We start from the raw sequence: 20828 nt of genomic DNA on the forward strand, positions 1-20828 counted from the left end.
CAGTCCTTATTTCTACGGAATGCGAAAAAGACCATAAAGAACTTTTTTCGAACCTTCGAAAGCAACGAAATCTGGGACACAAATCAGTGACTGATGTCAATACAAAAACAAATGCGACTGATTAAATATAACAAGAAGAAATGAGAATCTTTAAATTTTGTGCATTAGTGAAGCAATGTACAAACATTACACCGATTTTTTAAATCAAATATTTTACAAAATGTGACATTAAAAACAATTATAATACAAATCAATGTTATTTTTCCTTGTTATCTAAATAATGCATTATTTAAAAAACCGATTCATTCACCAAATCTCTTCCCTTCCTGAACCCACTATAAAGTAATTAAACATTAACAAGGCTTTCCCTCTGTGTCTGCTCCATATGTTCCTGAGTGACTTCCCTGTGTACAGTAAGCTAACATTGAATTGTTTCATCTGCTGATCCCCCTAGACAAGCCCTGACTGCAACTAAATTACTTCATGCAGACAATGAAGGAACCAAGTGAAACAATCTTGCTGTTAAAAATTTCAACACTAAAACAAAATCATGACATCAAACTTTCTCATCAATGCCAGTGAACCATTCTGTGTGAGAATGATGCAAAACAAAAGTGCACAATGTGTGTTTGCTTTTTGCTGGCCTGAGATTTGTGATGTGACAAAGTTGAAGTACAAACAAAAAACAGCTTCTTCAGACTCAGCACCTTATCAGCATCATCATCATTAATATTTAAATATCAAGGACTAATCAATTCCATCAACAGTTAAAATTGACTTCCTGTCTTGCGTACCACAGATCCTGTAGTCAAATTATTTTTGTGTTCTGTTGAGCATGACAATCGTGTTGTTTGGCCGTGAGAACTAAAGCGAGTCCTCAGGGTTTGTACTGTAGTGTCCTTGTCTTCGTCTATGTCCATAAAATCACATTACTGATTTGATAAGCACCATTGTGTGTGTGGAAGTAGTTGTTACTTTTAATTAAGCCAGGTAATAAAAAGATAACCTGCTTTGTAGTACAGGCCTGTGATGATGGCCTCAGAGGGTCTCATTCATTTGCTTTCTGTTGTGTGCTTCAGCTTGTACCTCAGTTATTCTTTCCCCTTTTAATTGAATCTAAAGCACCATTAGAAGAGCTGCCGCCTATTCTTCCCTCCCGCTCTCCACTTGTCCTTCTACATTTTGATCCCAGCGTATAACTCGTCGATCTGGGATCTGAAGTACTGGCGCAGTTCGTTCCTCTTGGCCTTCATTGTTGGAGTGAGCAGGTCGTTTTCGATGGAGAACAGCTCGGTGTGAATGCAGATGGCTTTTACCTAAAGAACAGACATGTGGCCAGGTGGTGTTAGTGACAATAATAATATTACTTCTAATATTTGATGGAAAAACAATTCAAAGTATACAGAAATACTTCAACTATGACTGAGTGCTGTACCTGCTCAAAGGACTTGAGGCCTCCTGCCTTGCCCAGCCTCAGCATGTCTTCCAAGATGGCTGCTTTAACTTCCTAAATACAGAAGAATGAAAAAATTCTCAATATATTACTCAATATTAACATTGTTAAGCTGCTGAACACTGGCCTATGAGTCATTCAACCATAAAGAGAAACCTAAACAACAGACGAACCAGTGTTGTGTGTACACATAATAATTAGCCATCAGATTTTGCCTTATAAACCGTTTATATTTGCACATATTTCTATAAATCGCTCCACCTATTTCACCTGCAGCAAAAATATAAAGAAATAAGGGATGGCTCAAGACTTTTGTGCAAGCTTTCTGAATCCATTACCGCTCTGCCACATAGTTCCAGGTAGCTGCCCTGCAATCCCAGCGTCCTCCTGGTCCAGTCAGACAGGAAGTCGGGGTCAGGAACCACCACTGCTACCAGACACGCCTGGAGGCAAACAACGTGTAAATGTATCTCATTCAAAGTGGACTTTGTTCTAGAGAAACTTGCAGTTTTAAAGAGAGGACCTACCTGCAGACTGTCTCCATGCACAAATACCTGCGCCACCGCATCACTCCTCATGTAGATGTTCTCTATCTTCTCAGGAGCAATGTACTCGCCCTGTGCCAGCTTAAAGATGTGCTTCTTTCTGTCCACGATCTTCAGGGTGCCATTCTGTAAACAAACACGCGCACGCACTGAATCCTGGTGTGGCCACAGACCACATATGTATTGAGCTTAATGTAATGAACAGATGAAGAACCCACCGGAAGCCATTTCCCAATGTCTCCCGTGTGGACCCACCCATCTGCATCGATGGTCTCTGCTGTTCTCTCTGGGTCATTTAGATAGCCTTGGAATACGTTGGCGCCCTTCACGCACACCTGGAACACATACGCACACGTGACTAGTGTGAATGACTGAAACAACTATGGACATTAAGTAAGCTATATGTGCTGATGTCAGCTTTTTAGTTTTACCTCTCCCTCTCCATTTTCAGCCAGGTAGTTCATCTCGGGTACATCCACCAGTTTAACTATGTTACAGGGCAGAGGCGCTCCAACATGACCTGTTGAGATGAAGTCAGTTTGAGGTCATCTTCAGATCAGTAATCATTTCATACTTTTACATAGTTGGTTAAAGTAGGTTAAGTAAGGTTGGTTAAGTTCTGCAGCTTTGTTATGTGCTACCTGCAGTGCAGTCTCCAGGCATGGTCACTGTGCAACCTGCAGTGCACTCGGTTTGTCCATAGCCTTCATAGAACTGAGACAGAGCACAAACCACAATTATTATTATAATCGTTAGTGATGCTGCTGCTACAGACAGAATTATGCAACATGGAAAATGACATGGATCATCCCAGAGGACATTACTGTGATGTCACATACTACGGAAGTAAAACACCACAGGATAACAGTAGATTACATTCAGCAATTGTGTGTGTGTGTGTGTGTGTGTGTTACCTGACAGCCTAGTGCAGCTCTGAGGAAGGTGAGAACAACTGGAGATATGGGAGCTGCTCCTGTTATCATGAGACGCACACAGCCACCAAGACTGGCCTGCAGAGGGCAGCACATCACATTATTTACTTCACAGCTGCTCAAATGCATCCCAAACAAACTCACTCAGACATTGTTAATGCTCTGATACTACAGTGTTTTTGTATCGTCATTGTTTGCTCTGTTTTCCATTTTCCTAGAATGGAAAATTTCCTTTTAATAATGTGGATCCCCAGGTAACGAGTAGGTTGGTATTTATGTTTTTTTTTTTAAATTTTTTCACTGTTGTTTAAAATAATAAACTGTATATATTCATGGACAATTAGTCATTTTGTCATAACAGCAGCTGACAAAATAGTATTAAAATAAAAGCGGTGCTGGCTCTGAATACCTGGACCTTGTTGAAGATGAGCTTATCCCATATACTGTCTTTCCTGATGATGCCTTTCATGATCTCAGAATGCTTCCTCTTGAAGGCAAATTCCAGCAGCCAGCGCTTCCAGGGTGAGTTGGCCAGACCGAAGATCTACACCAGAAGAATTACCAGGATTAAACAGAACAACATCAGTAAAGCTTACGATCAGCACTGCATTTATGCAAAATCGTATCTTTATAAGATATCATAGCACACAAATGAGCAGAGTGCTTACACTTCTTCATACCTTATCATACATTCTGTTTAAGAGTCGTGGAACCACGGGGAACACCGTAGGCTTCAGCACCTTCATGTCATCTGACAGTCGACGAATATCTCCCTGGAAATAACCAATCCTGGCTCCATGTATCAACATGACTCCCTACCAGACAGGGAGAGGAAATTTGGGACAATGTTATTAAAAGGAGCCTGACACAGCAGGCCGGAAGGAATCCTCCTTGATTTTTAACGACAGGTGGAACAAACCTGCACGACCCTCTCAAACATGTGAGCCAGGGGCAGATAGGACAAATGGATATCATTGGGAAGCACTGGACAGGTGGTCTAAAACAAACACACACAGCAAGCAATCAACACAAAGACAAACACACATGCACAAAGACAGAGATGGAAAGCATTAACCTTCGTAATCCCCCCGCCCTCCCCAGCATGTAGGACAGATGCAGAAAAGACAGCAAGCTTCTTCTGAAGCGGTCTGAACGTACGACTGGAGAGAAGAGGGACGAGACCATTAAAGGTCTTAGTGAGCTGTGTTTTCTCTATCTTCCCTTCAGCATTTTTCCTTTCCTTCTCCTTCCTGAAGCTGCATAGACACTAGAAGCGATGTGCAGTGATGTGGTGACAGGGCAGAATAAAAATTAAGGCTATTTGGTGACTTTGAGTGTCTACTGGTGAACAAACTCCTGGTGATGAAAAGTGGGCAGTACCCACAATCAATAAAGTCTCAACTTCCAGGCAAGCACCTGAGGAAACTACTAGACTGACATACGATACGTTAGAGCTGGGGAGTCAAACATAAGGCCCAGGGGCCAAATTGGTCCAACAAAGACTGCAATCTTTGGACATACATTTTACACTTTTTGTTATATTTTCATAAGTTTTACAGTTTTTCCTACTGATAAAGAGACAATTCATATAACATCAAAGTAACAGACAAACAAATGTTTTCTTTAACTACTATAGAAACTTTAGTTTTCTACATTGAGTCCGTAGTAATTCTGAAATGTTTTCTGTAATTTTGCACATTTATTTATTTACAATTTAAGCCTTAAGAGTCACGGCAACAGATTACTTTCATTTACTAGAAAAACATTTTCATGTTATGTAGAAAAACTCAGAAGGGTCACCACAAGGTCTCAAACGACCAGCTTCAAAGAGATGTGCGATGAGCAAACAGAGAGATGGTCTATGATTACATCAGCACCTCACCCCTGTAATCTTGATGACAGCTGAGCAGTTGGAGACAATATTCCCATGTGTCAACATAGCTCCCTTTGGTTTTCCTGAAAGTGCGTACAGGAGACATGGCAAATATTTTAGTTAACTCAAATCAGAGTGGCTGCATGTCACTGTGAGTCTGTGGATGTGTCACCTGTTGTTCCACTGGTAAAGCAGATGACTGCCATGTCCTTGGGCTGAGGGGGCTGAAGAGATGGAGGTAAAAATGGATCAGACAGCATAACAGACAGCATCCTCAATATTTAGAGACAGTCTAACAGGCCTGTGTTTACATACCAGTGGTTCCTGGTGGTTGGCCTTCCCTATGGCCTGTGCAACAAGAAAAGCAGGTTAACTAACAGATCTGAGAATACAGAGATAAAAGGAAATGATGACAACTGAGACAAAACAACAGGAAACGTAGGCCGAAGAAGTAACCATCTAAGAAACAAATGAAAGTGAAAACAGGCCAAATAAACACAAAGCAGCAAGGACAGCAAAACTAAACTATTTGCCTACTTCCTGGATTATTAGCTTTTTGCACATCTGTCACACTGAAATGTTTCAGGTTACTAGAAAAATTTGAATTTTACACAAAGTTAATCAAAGTAAACTTTTCATTAAGTAAAGATGAAAAGCTATCAAAGCCAGTCTGGCTCTGTGTAAAAGCTGTTAACTGGTTGTGCCACCCTCGTATTTGTGATAACCGATAAATCTGAGACGAGCCTGTTCTTTTTGGTCAGCAGTGATTTTCTCCTTGTAACTCTCCCATGATATCATCTCTTTTCTTATTGTTGAATCATGAACTTTGACCTTACTGAGATAAGTGAGGCTTGCAGTTCTTTAGATGTAGTTTTATTTTTGCGCTACCTCCTCGATGTGTCATTGATGCACTCTAGGAGTAAATCTGATTATGTGCCCAATCCAGGGATGGTTCACTCGAACGTTTCTAGATTGATCCATTTGGGCTCGCCCTTAGAACTGCATTTGTAACAACTTTGTAACTGATAGATGTCAAGGACTTTGTTTCCTTTTGGTCTTTTAAACTTTATTTCTTTTAACCTACTTCACTTTGTTAGACAGGTTTAGCATTTCAGTGATTTCATGAGTCAGAAGGTTTGACAGTAATCAAATAAAATTAAACTCAACTTTCTGAGAATGTGGTTAATGGCATTTAAATCATGGTTTAAAAAGGGGGGGGATCAATAACTTCACACATAGAAGGTCTGGGAAGCTTTTTTTCTTTGAATAAATGAAGTTATAATTTTAAAAGACTGCATTGTGTATTTACACCTCCCACTGTCACAGCTGGACACAGGGAGGTGTTTAGCTCAGTATACACATTTTGGGTATTTGGGTCAGATCACATTTAAGTGAATCGCTCTGGAGTTCATTTGGACTCGCACAGAGACCACCTCCTCCAAAGCGTCTCATTGTGGTGGTTCTGGTCTGCACCAGAGTGTGATTACTGTGCTCACATCTGTCCAAGTGAACCACACCATTCCATTAACACGGATTGAAAGGTGGGGAGCGTCCCTTTTAATTGACAGCAGTTCTCTGCTAGGTTGGATAGGTTTTCTTTCCCCCTTAATAAATGAAGTCATCGTTTAAAACTGCATTTTGTATTTACTCTAGCCTTTGTCTAATATTCCAATTTGTTTAATGATCCGAAAGATTTGAAAGTGTGAGAAATATACAAAAAATAGAAAATCAGGAAGGAATTGAGTACTTTTACAGCACTGCACAAAAACAGAAAACAAAGGAGAAGCTGTTGAAGGAAAAGAATAAAGTTTATTAAAGGTAAAAGCAGAAGAATGAAATAATTACACACAAAAGACAAAGAAATTACGATAAATAATAATAATAATAATAATTAATTTAAAAAAAGAAAAAGCCTTCTGACCATCATCTCCTGCAGGCTGAGGATGTGGATTCCAGCCTGCTGTCCCCGTTCGATCAGGCTGGTGTTCGGGCTCTCCATTAGAACAATTGTTCTCACACTGTGTTTCGTGTTGTTAATGCAGTCCAGCACTAGATTGACTTTATCCATCACATCGCACACTATAGTTGAGATAGAAGCTGCAAAAACAAATAGCAGATAATCAGCTGAACGTCTTCAGAAAAACCTCTGCCATGTATCCAAATCTTCAACATTATGCACTCCACACTGTATATAAATGCCACTTGTTTTGCATATATTCAACTCTGTATATTTTATATATTTTATTATTATTATTTTTTTTTTTTTTTTTTTTTTTACTATTTAATTTGTAAAAATGTGTATACACACACACACACACACACACACACACACACACACACACACACACACACACACACACACACACACACACACACACACACACACGTAGGAAAATATTTAGTATACACATCCAGAAATGCATACACTATTATATATTGTACATATATTTATTAGTTTCAGGTTGGCCATTCTTGTATTTTGCTCGTTTGTGTTGTTGTGTTTGCACATCTCTGTTGCTTGTGGGGCTCGCACACAAGAATTTCACTCGCATGTGCTGTGCCAGTGTGCCTGCACATGTGCTGTGACAATAAAAGTGATTTGATTTGATTTGATTTGAAATCACCATTGTTTACCTTTGTCTATAATATAGCTGATAGCCTCTGTTCCCAGCGTGTCATACAGAGGGACTGACACCAGAGAATAGGTGTAACACGCCAGCTCACTGATGGTCCACTACACACACAAATCAGAATCATCAGAATCAGAATACTTTATTGATCCCTGGGGGAAATTATTTAAACAAACATTACAAGATTAAGTTTGATAATGACTCCGTCGTCAAAAAGCAGCACATTCAGGTTCATCTTAGCACTGAAGTAATGAGGCTGTGAGATCATAGAGCAGCTGCTTGTTAAAGTAAAGACTAAAACCTTGAAAGTGTGCGATTATGTACCTCTGGTCTGTTCTGAGAGAATATGCCGATGTGAGAGTCGGCAGTCTTGCTGTTTCCTTTGTGAAGAAATGCAGAACCCAGATTCTCTGCTTGCTCAATTACCTAACACATAAACACACAGACACACACACCAGCTGTTAATGCTGACAAACTCAACCTTGTTCAGCCTCAGAAATCAAAGTTTGATTTATGCTCATTTTGCCTTTTCACCTTCTCATTTACATGTGATCACATTTAGCACAAAGTTACAAAGTGACGATTTCAGATTTGCATACAGAATAAAATGACGCACTTGCAGAGTGAATGTCACCGGCAAACAACGTGACCAAAAAGACGAGGTCACCTTTTTGACCACCACTTTGTAAACAACTGTTTATACTGACTGCAAACTGTAGCTTTCACCCTGGAGGCCATAGTGTTTATACAAGGTGAGCTAATCTTGGTATCTCTTACCTCTCTGTAGGAAATCCATTCATAAGGCTGTTTTGGCTTCCTGGAGCCGACACAGGGACCGTTACCTGGACGATGAAAGAGAAGAGTTACTACAGTGGAAAGTTAGAGCAACCTAATGTCACAAATTCAAAAGTGTTCCCAGGATGTCTTCATACACATATCCCTATTACACATATAGATGATTACACTTCCTACCCTGCATGCTTGGCTGCTGGCACAGCAGTAAACTGAAGTGTTGACTATTTTGTCAGGCTTCTGGCATTAAGAAAGAGTACACAGGTCCCAAAGTCAAACAAACACTGCGGCATCACTGAGAGTTAAAAACTGTCTAAAGTCTTTCATCTTTAATAAAATGATCAGCGTTGCTGCTTTACCAGGTGTAACAATTAAGTTTAACATCCAGGCATCCATGAAAACAGGATTTAATAAATTTAACGGAGTTAGAAGTTAGCTCGCTAGTTTCTACCTAAACATGATATAGCATGTTCTGACTGAGAGATTTCTGAAATAATTTAACTGTGCCTTTCATCTTCTTATCTAAATATGGACTTCTGGTTCCAAAACAACTGACACAATGGCTCTTATGGTTGGCACATACATGTGACAAAGCTGTTCCTCTAATGTGGAAAAACCACATGAGTGGTAATCCATGTCATTCACTTTCTTTTTCAGACCGTTCCTCTGCAAAAATGGAAAAAGGGTCCCATTTTTAAATGCTCATCTTTAAAGCAGCAGCATACATGTTTAATATGAAAACTGTAAAAACAACAGTTGCGGTCTCTACAGCTAAGTTTGCCTTAATGATCGCGTAGGAGGTTAATTTTTACATAACGTGTGTCATAAAATTGTATTAAAATATCTAAATATTCAAATAAAATATCCATCTTTTATATACAGTTTTTGTATTCAACAAAGTCAAAGTTACTATGAGATGTTAAACACATCATCACTACTGCACCAGTGCAGTTAAGGATGAATCTGAATGCGAGCTTGATTTATACAGTAAAAGTACCACATTGGGATTAAATTGTATTACTGGTGACTTACTGGACACTCTGGCGCCTCTGAGAAAGAATTCATACAACGTAGTGGCATCATCATAGATATGTGTCAAGGGACTGTCAGTGGTCAGTAGAACTGATCGGCGTGCCAAATCTCCACCCTCACAATGACAATGAAACAGATTGTGAATGCAACAATAACGACAGCAGCTGGAACGTTTCTGTATGAAAAATCTTGTTAGAGAATTAATGACAGCAAGTAATTTGTGGGTCACATCATCGATCAGCATAACTATCCTGTGACTCTGACAGGGACCAAACTTACCTGAACCTCAACTGACTGCATCTGCAGGTCACAGACCTGTGGGAGGGGCCTGGATCGTGTTGCCAGGTAATAGGTTGTTGCAGCAACCACAGCCCCAATGCTGACTAACACAGGGGTGGACATGTTTCTGACGTAGCAGCTGACATCTAGATCTGGCAGGTTCTGAATAAACTCCTCCATGTTATTTGCGATGAGGTGCCTTCAACAACACTGACTGCTCTGCTCTGTTCGTCCAGGTGCAGTTAGACTGAATGCCCTGAGGTGTGGTTGCAAGCAATATGAAGACGTTTTTGGCCAGGAGTTCACCTAGAAAGAGCAAGAGAAGACACATCGTTATTGTACTTTGAATCTTTTTTTATCCATAGTTTAGTAAAGTAAGTAAGTAAATTTTATTTATATAGCACCTTTCTAGATAAAAGATCACAAAGTGCTTCACACAGGGAAGACAAAGTATAAAACAAAAGCAGACAAAAGTTAACAAAATGAGTACTTCAATGTTTTGGTCAGAAGCCTTGCTGCAGCGTTTTGGACAATCTGCAGACGCTCCAGGGAGTTTTTTCTTAGAGATGTAAACAGTGAATTACAGCAATCCAATTATGATAAAATGACTGCATGAATAATAATCTCCAGTTCAGTACGAGACTTAATTTAGAAATGTTTTGTTAAGTGATAAAAGCAGGCTCACCAAAGTGAGCCGGGTCAAAGATTACCCCGAGGTTCCTGATGGACGATTTCACAAATGTTGAAAGAGGACCAGGAGCATTCATTATCTTAGGTACATGTCTGTCAGGAGCACATACAAGGACTTTGGTCTGTCCTTCATTAAGTTGGAGAAAGTTGTCGACCATCCAACCTTTAATGGATTCTAAGCACTCATTCAGAATCTGCAGCTTAGAAACATCTTGGGACTGGATATCATCTGGGTAGCAAATGCCCTCAAAGGGGCTTAAAATATGCTGGAGAGGAAGTAGATACATTAGAAACAATAAAGGCCCCAGCACAGAACCATGTGGCGCACCATAGGTTATGTTACGACCTGGCTCAAAAGCCGCAACATAAAAAAGGAGACGAATACCAGAGTATAGGTGAGAAGAGGTATTATCTTAGAATGGAATACCAGGTCGGCTAAAATGGCTGATGCCATCAAGGCAAAGACAAGCGAGCTCCCTGGGAAGCTTGCCTCAGGTATGCTTTTATCCACACCTGACTAGGTGTGGCCAATTAGCACCAGCTGAACACATTGAGATGATTAGGGGCTACAGAGGGACGTAGCACCTCCTCCCTCAAAAGGGTTCCTCTAGGACCCCTAAATTCATTAAAAACCCCTCTGAAGCCTCTAGGTCCTTGACCCACAAACCTGAAATAAAAGTAAAAGCTTAGAAGTGGAAGATGACCGGTATTTAGAAACTGTCACAGAAAAGTATCGTTCATATAGATATGAGGAGAACCACTCCAAGGCAGATCCAGATACACCGACCCAATGTTTCAGCCTTTCAAGCAGAATTCGATGGTCAACTCTACCAACATCAGGAGAACAGAACATTTTCCTGCATCATTTTGCATCAAAATGTCACTGGAGACTCTGAGAAGGGCTGTATGTCTGTGAAGGTTCTCAGTCATCCAGGTCATCGTAGTCTAAGGAGCTTGGAAAGAAAAGCATCAGGACTTCTTTAAGTTTCTTGAAGACGTTTCACCTTCATCCGAGAAGCTTCTTCAGTTCTAGGGTCAAATGGTGGAGAGTCGCAGATTTAGACAGAAGTCAGATATCGGCTGCTGATTATAACCAAATCTTCAAGCCGACACACACAGACAGCAGTGGCTGATGTTTATCCGGACCTGAAAGACTTTGGTCTAATGTAAGGGCTGTTTGTTTGTTAATAATAATCCTGTGCACTGAAGCGTGCAACATCTCTTTACTGTTAAGTACAGAAACCAAATGAAAGACTGCTGCTTTTCCCGTACAGTAATAGCAGGCGATCTCGTTCAGCTGTGACTCACGTTACAGTGCAATTGGATCGTATATCATATATTTAACAGATTCTCCCAGGCATCAGATGTATTCGTCCCATTCTGTGCCAGTGTTGTTGTTTAATAGTTGGAGGAGTTCTCAGCATTACAACAAAAACACAGTTAAGCCTCCCTCATCCCAGTTATTGCCCTCGCTCCCACCCTCTCCCTCTCTCGACCCTCATGTCAGGCTCGTGTGTCCCAGCCTACATCTCTCTATGTTTCCTGTTTTATTATTGTGCGTTCCCTGTTCAGTGTGTTTAGTTTTGCTCCCATGTTCATTCATGTGTTTCCACACTAAATACACCTCTCTGTGTATTTAGTGTGTTAGTTTTCTGTCAGTCGGGGTCAGGTCGTCTGCGTTCCATGTTTCAGGTATTCGTGTTAAGCATGTCCAGGGTTTTCATGTTCAATTCTAGTTTAGCCAATTTAGGTTATTCTTTATTTTTGTATTGTTTGCTTTGCCCTTTATTTTTGTAATTTTTCCATCAGCTATAACAAAAGCGCTTCATTTTGTCTGCGTTTGGGTCCACATTTCTTAGTCCACACAGTCTCCCAGCACAGACTGTGACTGCAAAGCTGTTGAAGAATAAACAGACTGGAAAGTGTGACATCTTCATGTGAGAACAGATGAAGACGATGACCTTATGGTCCAGACCAGCGGTGGGCAACTCCAGGCCTCGAGGGCCAGTGTCCTTGGTCAAATACAGCTGATTCAAATGGCTAAATGGCCTCCTCAACATGTGTTGAAGTCCTCCAGAGGCCTAGTAATGAACTAATCAATTAATTCAGGTGTGTTGACCCAGGGTGAGATCTAAAACCTGCAGGACACTGTTGCTTGAGGCCTGAAGTTGCCCACCCCTAGTCTAGACTCTAGAAAACACAGACAGCACTTCTCACAGCAACACTAAGGCAGACCCACGATTTGGACTTCTCCTCTCTCAGCTCTTAAAATGAAAGTTGCTGCATTCTCATTAGCAGGATAAAAGAAAAACTGTCTGTAAGACTGAACTGAAGTGTGAGAAAACAATCCTACTTAAAGCACAGCTTGAGTTGAAATGTACCTCAAGAGTTCAGGTTCCTGTATCAGCTGTGCCCTCTCTCACAGTCACATTCTGTTACTCTACATAAACTGCATAACAAAATACATCACTGTTAAATGTTAATGCTATTGTTTCTCTTTTAAGACCAAGAAAAAAAACATTGAAATTATAGAGTGCTCAATTCTTTGCATGTGGTCAAAATTATGAATTCAACAAGGGGTCGGATACTTCTTTCCCCGACTGCACATATGCAGAAAGAGTTCAATCAATTTCAGAAACTTAAATTACAAGTAATATTATTACAGAAAAGGATTTAGCATTTTTAAATAATCTTTTTTATTATTTTGGCAGACCTCCCACCAATTCAGTTCAATTCAATTTATGTAGCATCAAATCACAACAGCAGTCACTCTAGCGTGCTTTATATTATAAGGTGAAGACGCTTCCACATTACAAGGAAACCTTCAGTCTAGTTTCTCATCCTTTGATTGCAGAGCGCTTGTTTCACCTACACTAATACTACTCAGTGTTTCATTTCCCAGCACATGCATGACAATAACATGAGCCAGTCTCTTAAACTGGAATAACCTGTAAAAGAAGAGGCTTAGCTGTGAATGCTAACTGTACAACAGTTAATAATAACAGGATAATGCAAGAACAACACACGACACACACTATTTCCGTATCCCCGTGTGTGTTTCTCCATGTTTTAACGTGTTTCTCACCCACTAACCTGTAACAGAGAGCAGCCAGGTGAGACACTGAGCATCCAGTGGCAGGGATCCTGCAGTTTTTACTGCCGCTCTGCCTTCACAATGCACTAATGCACCGTTGACACGCAACAGCAACAAACATTCTTTTAAGAGGTCAGGCGGGGCCACGGGAGCCCTCTAATTGGCTGGCTCCTGGAAAACGATCAGTCTAACTCAAAGTCAAACAATCAATGCATGTTTCTGTAATTTAATCTGATAGTGAAGACTGGGAGACCAAACCAAGCAAAGTTAAACTTGTTCTAATAGCAGTTAAATGCAGAGTATCTTCAAAATTAATAAACAACATCAATACGGACTCTTTGTCTGGTGACGCGTCTCTTTCATTTGTCTCATTCTCACACAGTTACAGCCTTCTTGCAAAGGACAGCAGGTTTCAGCAACGCCTGAGTGCCTTCACCTTTGCCACAGTGACCTATGACCCACATGTGGTCAGGTGAGCAAAGGAAAAACTATCTGACACAATGTTCTGGGGCAAAAGTGTGTGTGACCATACATGAAGTTATTTTCTGTCTTGTGATTGTTAAATATTGACTCATCTGTGTTTATCATGTGAACATGGTTCTCAACAGCCTTTAAGCTTAGGACAATATTCCCTCTGTCCTCGGTGCTTTCTATGTCAGCATGACCAGACCAACTTCCTTCTTTAAATCCTGTCAACTACACAACAGTGGACGATCACCAATTACACACACATCACTACAGTGGGCACATACTTCCTCCATGTCTTAAAAAAATAAAAATAAATATTTTTTAATATTGATGGTTAAAGAGCTGGTACTCATACAGCACTTTTCTCCTGAATTTGAGCACTCGGGCGCTTTCATGCTCACAATCATCCTTTTATCTGTATCCAAGCATGAGCTGCTCCTCACAAACACACTCACACTCCGATGGATGCATCACGGCCAACTCAGGGTTTAGCATGTTTTTTGGGTTTTTTTTTCTCTTTTTGCCTGTCCTCTTTGGCTCTTTTGCCATCAGAATTATTGTCTAAAGGCGAAGAAAAGATGCCCAACGGACTTACTTTACCAAATTGACTATCCCAGCCTTGCCGTAATGGTCTATTTGATTCACCTTTTATTGTTTATTTTATTTTTTATTTTCACTTGCTAGATACGGGACAGACTGAATGAGGAAAAGAGAAGGGAGAAAGAAAGAGGGAAAGAAAAACAGCGGAGAAGAGGGACGGGGATAAAAAACAAAAACCAACTAAATAAGCAGACAAAAAAAACAAACACATCAATCACCTGGATCACCTGTTGAGAATGAAAAAAGAAAACAAGCAGAAGAAAACGAGAGCAATAGAATAAACAACATCACAATGATCTATGGGAATATGACAGTAAATACTAAATATTGAACATTATTGTGCAGCACCTAAGATCGACAGCGCACAGTGTGCTTTGAGGTAGGAGCCAAAAAGGGTGTAGTTTGTGTGTGTGAGCAGCCGTGTGTACACCTGTGAGCATGGACGCGTTTGTTTTTAAAAGGTTCCTTCATGTAATGATCTGCTAGAGGGTGTGGGGGGGCCACTGCCCCGTCCACCAGGGCATGAAGCAGGTATGGAGGAGATCAAGACTCCAGACATCCAGAGGCCCCCAGAACACAAGAGACCAAGGAAGACCAACAGAGGGGCAGCCGCGCCACTGTCCCAGTAAGAGCTGAGGAGAGTCCCAGATGAGGGGTCACTCAGCAGCCGCGGAGCAGAAGCCAGGGGGGGGTTGCAGTGACGTGCCCGTGAGCTCCGCCGGCAGCCAGCTGTGCCAGAGTGGCCTCAGGCCGAGAGGCCGAGGCCACCCCACCCCTGAAGTGGCCCGAGCGAGCCCCAGGCTCCAGGCCCCGATAAGGAGCCACCAAGGAGTGAGCCGGTGTGTACCTGGGCGCCCATCCCCGGACACAAAGAACCACCAACGCACCGATGTCTGAGGGAGTCCGCCACTGGCAGGGGAAGTGGTGGGGGGAGATAGGCCTCCATACCTTAGAGGGCCTGAGATGTCTCCAGAGAGGTGGCGCCTGACACCCAACCTGACATATAGACACAGACATACAGGCACACACAGATACAAACATCCATTCCCACCCTCATGCTCTCATATGCACTTACTCCACACTCAACCAACGTGGAGACAGACATAAAGAGACGCTGTACACACGATCACACTCCCCAAGCGTACTCTAAGAACCGGGTCTAGGTACCCTTGCCCCTGGAGGGGGAAACTGCACCCAGACCCAGGTGGTGTTACCCTTTTCCCTGCGGTGGGGAGAAGCAGACCGCCCCGACTCCGCAGCAGCAGGGAGGCCCCACACTCCAGACCCCAGTCGGACGGCCAACTCCTCCTCCTGGCCCCCCCGCTCCAGCAGGCCGCAGAGAACGGGGATGTGAGAAGACTCCAAACCTCCCTCCGCCAGGCTCATATGTAGTATAGATGCATGTGTGTTCTAAGGTGCATTTAAAACCCAGGAGGGCATGGAGCTACCTGCCAGAGAGCAGCAGGTAAGCGCACAGCCCCTCCTGATAGCCCTCAGTGTCTACGTGTATTTAAAATTGAGAGGTGGGCAACGACGCCAGGGGTGAGGTGTACACCCTGATGGTCTTTTGGATTCCGTGTAGCGTGCCCACCCCCAAGATCCTATATGTATGTGTTATGAGAGTGTGAGTAATGTGAATGTCTAAGATTTTGAAATAAAATTGAGGCACAGGCAGCCAGAAGGGGACAGAGGGGGGGATGCCTCCCCTGCACCCTGGTGCACCCATTCTCATGTGATACTCATGGCCATTGATCAATGGTCATGAGAATTTGCATAATTACGATTAAGGAACTGACCTCCCAGCCCATTGGTTTCAGTCATTATGCAAATGTACTGTTTATAAGATTTGGGGAAACCTGCAGTCAGCTGAGACTGAAGAAGTCACTTGGATGAGTGACGAAACGTTTCTCCCACAAACGCTACGTCCACATGAACAGAATCAACTTTTGGAGATATAAAGGAGAACATCACAGGATGATACCTGCAGGTCTGACAGCAGCAGGTGTATCACTCCTGTTTCTACCTGGAGACAGCAGTCGCCTCATTGTTCTGACACACAACACAAAACTATCCACAACACTACACACTAACTACACAAGACAACACATTAACTACACACTACAAACACGCTAAACGTCACAAATCTCTCTTCCTAAACAACCAAATGTCGTATTGCCATATCATTTTTGATTGGTCGACATGGTGCATTTTTCCACCAACACGAAAGGGCTGTTTTTTGATTTGGTTTGGGGTTTTCTTTATTTTTTGCTCATAAGCAGAGAGTGCTCGCTGCGCTATCCTTAGACATTAAACGTGACGAAACTATTGAGGAAAAAACGCTGCATATATATTGTTTATCACGACTCTGGTTTTACGTGGCCTATCAACACAATTTATAAACTGGTATATATCACTTTGTTGCTTTGTCTTTAAGTGGTCATGTGATTGGCTTACCACGACTACTTTATTCTTCCTCAGTCAAACAGCAGCACTCATGCGATTGTTTTGCCCCCTTAGCTCCAGGTGTTGTGCCAAAAAGTTATCGTCGGGCAGAAAGTGATTGCCGTCTGCAGGAGCGCGCAGCTGCTTAAAGGTGTAGCGCCCAGATTACTTACAGCTACTTCCGTACAACTGATGCAGTAAGCTGAGCACAGCTTCAACCGTCTGTTGAAAAATAGTAACGCGACCGCAATTTTCTTGTTAGTAACAGTAACGGCGTTGTAACGATATTCCATCCATTTTTTCCATCCATTTTCATCCGCTTTGTCCGGGGCCGGGTCGCGGGGGCAGCAGCCTAAGCAAAGAGGCCCAGACCTCCCTCTCCCCAGCCACCTCCTCCAGGGGGCATCCTTGTCAGATGCCCGAACCACCTCAGCTGGCTCCTTTCGATGTGGAGCAGCAGCTGCTCTACTCTGAGCCCCTCCCGGATGGCCGAACTTCTCACCCTATCTCTAAGGGAGAGGCCAGCCACCCTTCGGAGGAAGCTCATTTCTGCCGCTTGTATCCGCGATCTCGTTCTTTCGGTCACTACCCACAGCTCGTGGCCATAGGTGAGGGTAGGGACGTAGATCGACCGGTAAATTGAGAGCTTCGCTTTTACACTCAGCTCCCTCTTCACCACGACGGACCGGTGCAGCGTCCGCATTACTGCAGCTGCAGCCCCAATCCGTCTGTCGATCTCCGGCTCCCTTCTCCCATCACTCGCGAACAAGACCCCGAGATACTTGAACTCCTCCACTTGGGGCAGGAACTCATCCCCGACCCGGAGTGGGCACTCCACCCTTTTCCGGCTGAGAACCATGGCCTCAGATTTGGAGGTGCTGATCCTCATTCCCGCTGCTTCACACTCGGCTGCGAACCGCTCCAGTGCGAGCTGGAGGCCATCACCCGATGAAGCCAACAGAACCACATCATCTGCAAAAATCAGAGATGAGATTCTGAGGCCACCAAAGCGAAAGCCCTCCGCCACTTGGCTGCGCCTAGAAATCCTGTCCATAAAAATTATGAACAGAACCGGAGACAAAGGGCAGCCCTGACGAAGCCCATCACCCACCGGGAACGAGTCCGACTTATTGCCGGCAATGCGAACCAAGCTCTTGCAACGGTTGTATAGGGATCGAATGGCCCGTAGCAATGGGCCAGACACCCCATATTGTAACGTTGTAACGATAGAAATAGTAATTAGTTAGATTACTCGTTACTGGAAAAAAGTAACGCCGTTATTCCCATCACTGCAAAACACACACACAAATACACCAACACAGTAACGACTAAAGTGTTGTGTTGTTGCACTTTGCCAGCTTTTAAAACACAACCTCCAGCAGCTTGTTCATGCCCCGCCTCCCTTTAGCAGCGGTGCCCGGAGACACATCTGTCTGACAGCGCTGACTGGACTTAAGGTCGGAATGGAAACTCCCCCCCACACACACACCGCACTAGCACTATTAAAAGCGTGCACAGCATTTGTCATATCATAATAATTTATCATATTAATAAGTGCGCGTGCAAACACAGGTTAGTGTTGTTTTCTGTCACGCGCCACCTTTATGGTTTCGCTTGAATATAATTAACTTACCTGATTTCTAAACGGAGCTCGCTTTGATATTCTTCTTAATGCCAGCTGGGATGTGCTGTTCTCCTATTAGCACACTTTCTTTAGCATACTGTATCAAAGCCAGCAAACGCACTATTATTTCTTTCAGTCGTGATTAACTGACTACGGTGAGCTGCTGTCGCTTACTTCGCACCTGTTCCCACGACTTCTTCCCGGTTTCTCGCTCCTCACCTCGCGCACACCTGACCAGCCAATCATGGCATTACATAAGTTTCAAACTTCCGGACAAGTGTTTCTCAATAAGTTAGCAGTAAAAGGTTCAATGCGTAAAATACTAGATCCATGATTCAGCTTTGCGTTCACCAGTCAGTCTTTAAAAGGCGTGTTTTTCTCACGGGTCACTTTATGACAAGATGCAGCGTGGAAGGTAATTTCACTATCAGGGTCTCACATGGCTTGTCAGACCAATGGGGCTAATCACTGGCTCAAAGCAGACTGTAAACTGCTCTCCTTTTAGTGTCACTCAGAGTTAATGAGAAGCAAGTAACTGTCAATATTTAGCCTGCAGCGTCCATCGACCTCCACACTTTGACTTTGTGTGCACCGCTGCAGGCAAATAACTGAACAACATAAGCATAAAAAAACAAAACCAGGCATCAACATACTACATCAAAAATAATGAAAAACTAAAAACAGAAGACTTTCTTCTTTTTTGGACTTTATTAATGAAGACCGACACAGGATGCTCACATGGCTGCGACATATTAAAATTCAGATCAGGAAATTGGATGTTAACATGAAAAAGTGCAAGTCAAATAAAACTACAACGATGTAGAAATAATAAAAATAAAATTATAAACCACATTTTATTTTCACCACAGATATCAAAGATCAGCCACTCGGGAAGAGCAGCAAAGCAGACTTTTTCAATATCACAACGAAGTGAATCTGCTAAAAACAGCTGAAGACACTTTGGTCCAATCTGTGCAACTGAATACAGATTCATTTTGTTCCACTGATAATTTACTGCTGTACAAACATAATTTTAACTTGCATCAGAACAATCACAACAACCATGATACCGAATAACACTGTTTACAAGTTACTGGTCGTGTTCCACAACTAAAAGTAACTCAAATACTGAGAAGCTCCTGATGCATTGCTGATGAGAATCAGTTATTACAAACTGGAAGCTTTGCAACACGTGTGTGTGAGCAAAGACAAGACTGTGGTCCAAGGCCCTTTCTCATTATAAACAAAGCAGTTCTTCATAAAGTGTTTTGTTAAAAATATCCTGTGACTCTTGCTTGACTTCTGTTCAGTGCCTCAGAGAGGATATGAAAATGTTCACACCACAAAAAGGAAGCGCTCTGCACTAGAAGGCTGTGGTGGGTCAGCTGTGGCAGTAGGAGCAGTGGATCCCCCCTGTCAGGTCAGTGATGGTTCCCTCTCTAACCAGTCTTTGCAAGAGCTCAGTCTCTCTGTTCACGTTGTGCATGCTCTGCTCCAGCATGGCACTCATAGGCAGCTGGTCATAGTAGTGCAGTGGCGCCCCGTGCTGGGAGAGGTTGTAGCCAAAGCCTGCCAGGCTGACCTCGTCACACAGCAGGCTAGCTAGAGTCAGCGCAGACACACCTAGAGTGGGAATGTTCTGCAAATATATGTAAAAAAAGGGTTAAACTTTCTTAAAGAGTAAAGACGTTTGTTTCTGTCTTCCTGTTGCAGATTTTTCACATCATTTTATTTTCTAAGCAAACTGACTATGGTTGAAGTAAAGAAGGAAAATGGACAAGAGTGAGACACCGGCAAAGTCAAAGTAATATAGGCCATAATAAATAAACTATGACTTAGCTTACTGTAATATGCACAGACAGGTAAACCGATAGTATCACGATATTAGCCTTTTGTTAACACCTTTCCCATGTCTGCCTGTAGCTCATGAGAACAGCAGCTCAGTGAGCTCCATTAGAAACCTCAGCGCTGAGTAACAACTTTATTCTTGTTCAGAATGACTTTATTACTCCAACAGAGTCGAAGACAGAGGTTAACATAACTTGACACACAGAACCACTTCTAAGCTTTTATTTTCTAATTTCACTAATCTGATCATTACAACTTAAATGAGCTCAAATCAGAAATGGTCACATCTGCTGCTGTTAGATAGTACTGCAATAGTCAAAAGTGACCACAAGGGGGAGTTGCTCCAACACAACAGACTGCAGGCTGGCTACAGCAGGCATGACGATTAAACCTGACACTTGGCACAGTGGCAGATGGACAAAGGGATGTTTTACTGTGCAAACAGATATAACTTGTTCTTTATTAGAAGGTTTAATTCCTAAGCTGGGCTAGCCCGTCTTTCTACGTGAAAAATAATAAAAAAAAA

General features: G+C 42.5%; 2 protein-coding genes across 7 annotated transcripts in view; both read right to left on the reverse strand.

Annotated features, from left to right (window-relative positions):
• Nucleotides 1-182: 182 nt before the first annotated feature.
• Nucleotides 183-18827, reverse strand: LOC146677196 (long-chain-fatty-acid--CoA ligase 1-like). Of its 4 annotated transcripts, XM_085419140.1 has the most exons (22): nucleotides 13320-14411; nucleotides 10222-11255; nucleotides 9537-9842; nucleotides 9258-9372; nucleotides 8211-8275; nucleotides 7758-7859; nucleotides 7438-7537; nucleotides 6725-6900; nucleotides 5119-5151; nucleotides 4976-5027; nucleotides 4813-4886; nucleotides 3850-3927; nucleotides 3611-3745; nucleotides 3340-3474; nucleotides 2913-3008; nucleotides 2640-2712; nucleotides 2430-2518; nucleotides 2217-2333; nucleotides 1981-2124; nucleotides 1792-1896; nucleotides 1436-1507; nucleotides 183-1316 (listed from the first exon to the last, which is right to left on the reverse strand). In XM_085419140.1, exons 3-22 carry the CDS (start codon nucleotides 9714-9716, stop codon nucleotides 1176-1178), a joined length of 2082 nt encoding a protein of 693 aa, XP_085275266.1. In that variant the 5' UTR covers nucleotides 9717-9842; nucleotides 10222-11255; nucleotides 13320-14411; the 3' UTR covers nucleotides 183-1175. The 4 variants fall into 4 exon arrangements, with proteins under 4 accessions (XP_085275266.1, XP_085275259.1, XP_085275274.1 ...); XM_085419133.1 differs by lacking the exons at nucleotides 10222-11255; nucleotides 13320-14411 and adding an exon at nucleotides 18464-18827; XM_085419148.1 differs by lacking the exons at nucleotides 10222-11255; nucleotides 13320-14411 and adding an exon at nucleotides 16843-17812.
• A 316-nt stretch (nucleotides 18828-19143) lies between these two features.
• The window catches only part of st3gal5 (ST3 beta-galactoside alpha-2,3-sialyltransferase 5), a 30572-nt gene continuing 28887 nt past the window's right edge, over nucleotides 19144-20828 (reverse strand). For all 3 annotated transcript variants that reach the window (XM_085419327.1, XM_085419318.1, XM_085419309.1), the window contains one exon: nucleotides 19144-20093. In XM_085419327.1, coding sequence (XP_085275453.1) covers nucleotides 19836-20093 — 258 coding nt within the window. In that variant the 3' untranslated portion in view covers nucleotides 19144-19835. The remainder of the gene's footprint in view (nucleotides 20094-20828) is intronic.

The sequence above is a fragment of the Rhamphochromis longiceps genome, linkage group LG2, assembly GCF_057381845.1.
Source record: "Rhamphochromis longiceps isolate RC_006_pf linkage group LG2, R_longiceps_female_GT1.1, whole genome shotgun sequence".
Taxonomy (NCBI): domain Eukaryota; kingdom Metazoa; phylum Chordata; class Actinopteri; order Cichliformes; family Cichlidae; genus Rhamphochromis; species Rhamphochromis longiceps.

Coding starts and splice junctions, on each gene's coding strand:
- LOC146677196 (XM_085419133.1), bottom strand. CDS start 9,716: ATGGAGGAGTTTATTCAGAACCTGCCAGATCTAGATGTCAGCTGCTAC. Junction 3,009..3,339: donor TCATCTTCAACAAGGTCCAG/GTATTCAGAGCC, acceptor TGCCCTCTGCAG/GCCAGTCTTGGTGGCTGTGT. Junction 2,713..2,912: donor GAGCTGCACTAGGCTGTCAG/GTAACACACACA, acceptor GCTCTGTCTCAG/TTCTATGAAGGCTATGGACA.